Source organism: Sinocyclocheilus anshuiensis, unplaced genomic scaffold (assembly GCF_001515605.1).
Source record: "Sinocyclocheilus anshuiensis isolate Anshui unplaced genomic scaffold, SAMN03320099.WGS_v1.1 scaffold1053, whole genome shotgun sequence".
NCBI lineage: Eukaryota > Metazoa > Chordata > Actinopteri > Cypriniformes > Cyprinidae > Sinocyclocheilus > Sinocyclocheilus anshuiensis.
In genome coordinates, this window is record NW_015555711.1 from 1,016,031 (window position 1) to 1,019,043 (window position 3,013).

The 3,013-nt window shown below is 37.1% G+C and overlaps 1 protein-coding gene across 1 annotated transcript in view; it reads right to left on the reverse strand.

The window, feature by feature from the left end:
* The window catches only part of LOC107671936 (sarcolemmal membrane-associated protein-like), a 12,024-nt gene extending 9,011 nt beyond the window's left edge, over window positions 1-3,013 (reverse strand). The window contains exons 1-3 of the mRNA XM_016464949.1: window positions 2,565-3,013; window positions 2,173-2,235; window positions 538-663 (exon numbers count right to left, since the gene is read on the reverse strand). Coding sequence (XP_016320435.1) covers window positions 538-663; window positions 2,173-2,224 — 178 coding nt within the window. The 5' untranslated portion in view covers window positions 2,225-2,235; window positions 2,565-3,013. The remainder of the gene's footprint in view (window positions 1-537; window positions 664-2,172; window positions 2,236-2,564) is intronic.

The window sequence follows — 3,013 nt, forward strand, 5'->3', positions numbered from 1 at the left end:
AAAAAAAAAATAAAAAAAAAATATATATATATATATATATAATATTTAATTGTTTTTTAAACTATGTAATATTTGTTGATTATGTAATATTTATAATTTTTTATAATAATATATTAAATAATTATAAATGTATTAAATAAAGTAATTAATAAAGCATTTTATACAAATAAAAATATATACAGTATAGTCAGGCAAAGGTGAGCACTGATTTAGAATCAGTTTGTCTCATATATAATTGTACAAAACAAAATTCAAATTCATACTCAAATGCTTCAAAGTTTCAAAATCATCCTGATGGTACACTTCTGTTTCTTTCCCAAGCTCCCCCCTCAAAAGTCTGTTCTCGGAGTATGTAAGTTTGGCGATTGGGTATGAAATTCCACAAAAAGGGTGGATTGCTTTACGGCAGCAATAAATGCACTAATACAGCCTTCCACTGTAATTCGACAGTGATGTGTTTACAACAGTGAATTCCACTCTTCAACATTGCAAAGATGCACACAACTACATAGAGCTGCTTTAAAGTCCCTCTTTTACCTTGGAGTTCAATACACTTGTGTTTGCCCGAGTTGGCCTGTTCATTGGCTTCCTGCAGTTCTTGGTTCAGCCGCTGGATGACCTTCTCAGACTCACTGGCCTCCACAGTGCTCCTGCTCAGCTCATCTGGAGAAATGATTACACATCCACTGCTGATGACATCTAATGGGAACTATTACATGCATAATTAGACACTATTATGGCGCTCTGCTGTCAGAGAATCACTCTTTCGTCAACCGTTAATGGGTGATCTGTGTCTTGATCTCTGTATCAGCATCAATGATTTGCATTTCAACTTTGCCGGATTGTTCTGCCCTCTGACGAAGTGCAAACCCTGTCTCCAAAGGTTAATTAAATCAGAATGAATCGCATGGTAATTTCCCTGGAGGTCAGAAAATGGGCCTATTCCATGAATTAATAACTTGACTCGGAATAGATCTATCCTAAAAACATAATGTCATCAGTAGGGTTTAAACTGGGATCTGCAAGAAGGATAGCTAGGGTTTTAATAAAGCTGCCATTTGATTAAAAGTTTTAAATGTTCTAATGTTATACAGTGCCATTTCATAATGAATCGGAAAAGTCTTTAGACTGCTATAAAAAAACACTAATGAAGATTTTCAACTGATCTATTGCTCTGTAAATGTTACAGTACATTTACTGGCTGTAATTTAGATTGCCTAAACTTAGAAACAAACCTGCTCCTCTTCCTCTAAATATGGGTTGCTGAAAACCAGGCCATCTTATCAAATGCTCCAGAAAGATATGACCTCATCTTCCAAACTCAAGGGTGCATACCATAAATGGCCATATCAAGGCCATATCATTGCAATCAGAGAGACGGAATTCCAGAAAATTTAACTTCACATGCCTCGCTTGCATGACTAAGCTAAAATACCGAAGCCTGTGGAGGCCAAACACAACTGCCAGACCAGAGAGGATGGAGGCATTAACGTTTCATGAGGTATTGCGGTGGGTAATGTTTATTGATGCCATTCTGCATCAAGAACTCAATCTCTCAGCAGGGTACGAGGACACATAGGAACACTCTGGCCTAATTTATATTCGAGTCTGTGGAGGAGGAAGATAGTCATACAGACAGGAAGACAAAGTCAGACAGACACAATTTCTGTCATGATTAAAGTATTAGCACAGGCTGGAAAACCGTTCCAGCCAAAACCATTCCATTGCAGCTAATGACAGCAAAACTCTGCCAAACTACTTTGCACTCAACTACTGAAGTGCACTGCAAAAATATAGTTATAGCCACATAAAACACATATTTTACAGAAATGAACAAAATAAATATGAATACATTTTATTTATCTCTCTATCTGTCCTTTTGTCCTTGTTAAAAATAATAAAAATGCATTATAGAAATCTTTTATGCAATATTTAAAAAATACATCACAGACACTCCAATTCTGCTCAAAAATAACTAGATTTACATAGTCAAACACTCTATATTTTAGACCCACAGTACTTTGACATACTGTAAACAAAATAAAAAATATATATAAAAAACAAGGTTTAATATCCTATAAATGAATGCCTAATGGGACAGTAAAGCACTATAATATGGTTCAAAACACTTCAGCAACTATAGAAACTCAAGTGCAGTAATGTGATTTTTACCTTTGAAAAGAGACACTTTATTAATAGGATCTTTCAGCTTCTGTTCCTCCATTGTTTTCTCCACTGTAACAAAGGAAGCAATTATGTTAATGTTACTGTAAAGTATTAAGTTCAGCTATTTTTTTTAGATATCATAGTAATTGGCTTGAATAGTAAAGAAAATAATTACAAAATTCCAGGTGATGCCAATTATGACTCAGCTAGTCAATGAGGCGGAAAACTAAAATAATCAGTTTTCCTAAATGGCAACAGATTTTTAAAGAAACAAACACAAGTCTTCCTCTTTTCCTGTTTTAAACGTCAAATCATAGCCCACATTCAAAGCATAACGTCATGCCAGTTATATAACACAATTTAGCGTCATTGTATCAATTAAGAAGATTACTCATCACCTTCACTTTAGTCTGCGGAGGACTAAACAGATGCCGCTACCTGAAGACTCGCGATGTCACTTCAGCCGGTGCAGAAACAGCTGCAATATTCAAGCTTCTTTAACGATCGATTCGCTCCGGTGATGAGAACTGGACGAGTCCATTCTGAAGCGCGGGGGGCACCGATGCATCTACATATCGTGTCTGGGGGTTCACCTGACAAAACCAGACAGCAAAACGGTTGGGTGGAAAAGAACACGAGATAGAAGCGCTGCTGAAGTATATTGTACTGTGAGGGGTCGTTTTCTTTGCGGAAATTATTTGCATGCGTCGTCAGGTGACGCCCCCTTGGAGGTGGTGGTCTGGAGGTCTCGCTCACATGGGCAGACAAGCGTCCTGAGGCATCTGAAAAGAGGCTGCAGCTGCATGGTAGAATACACTCAGGCCCATTGTTTCACTCATTAGGGCGT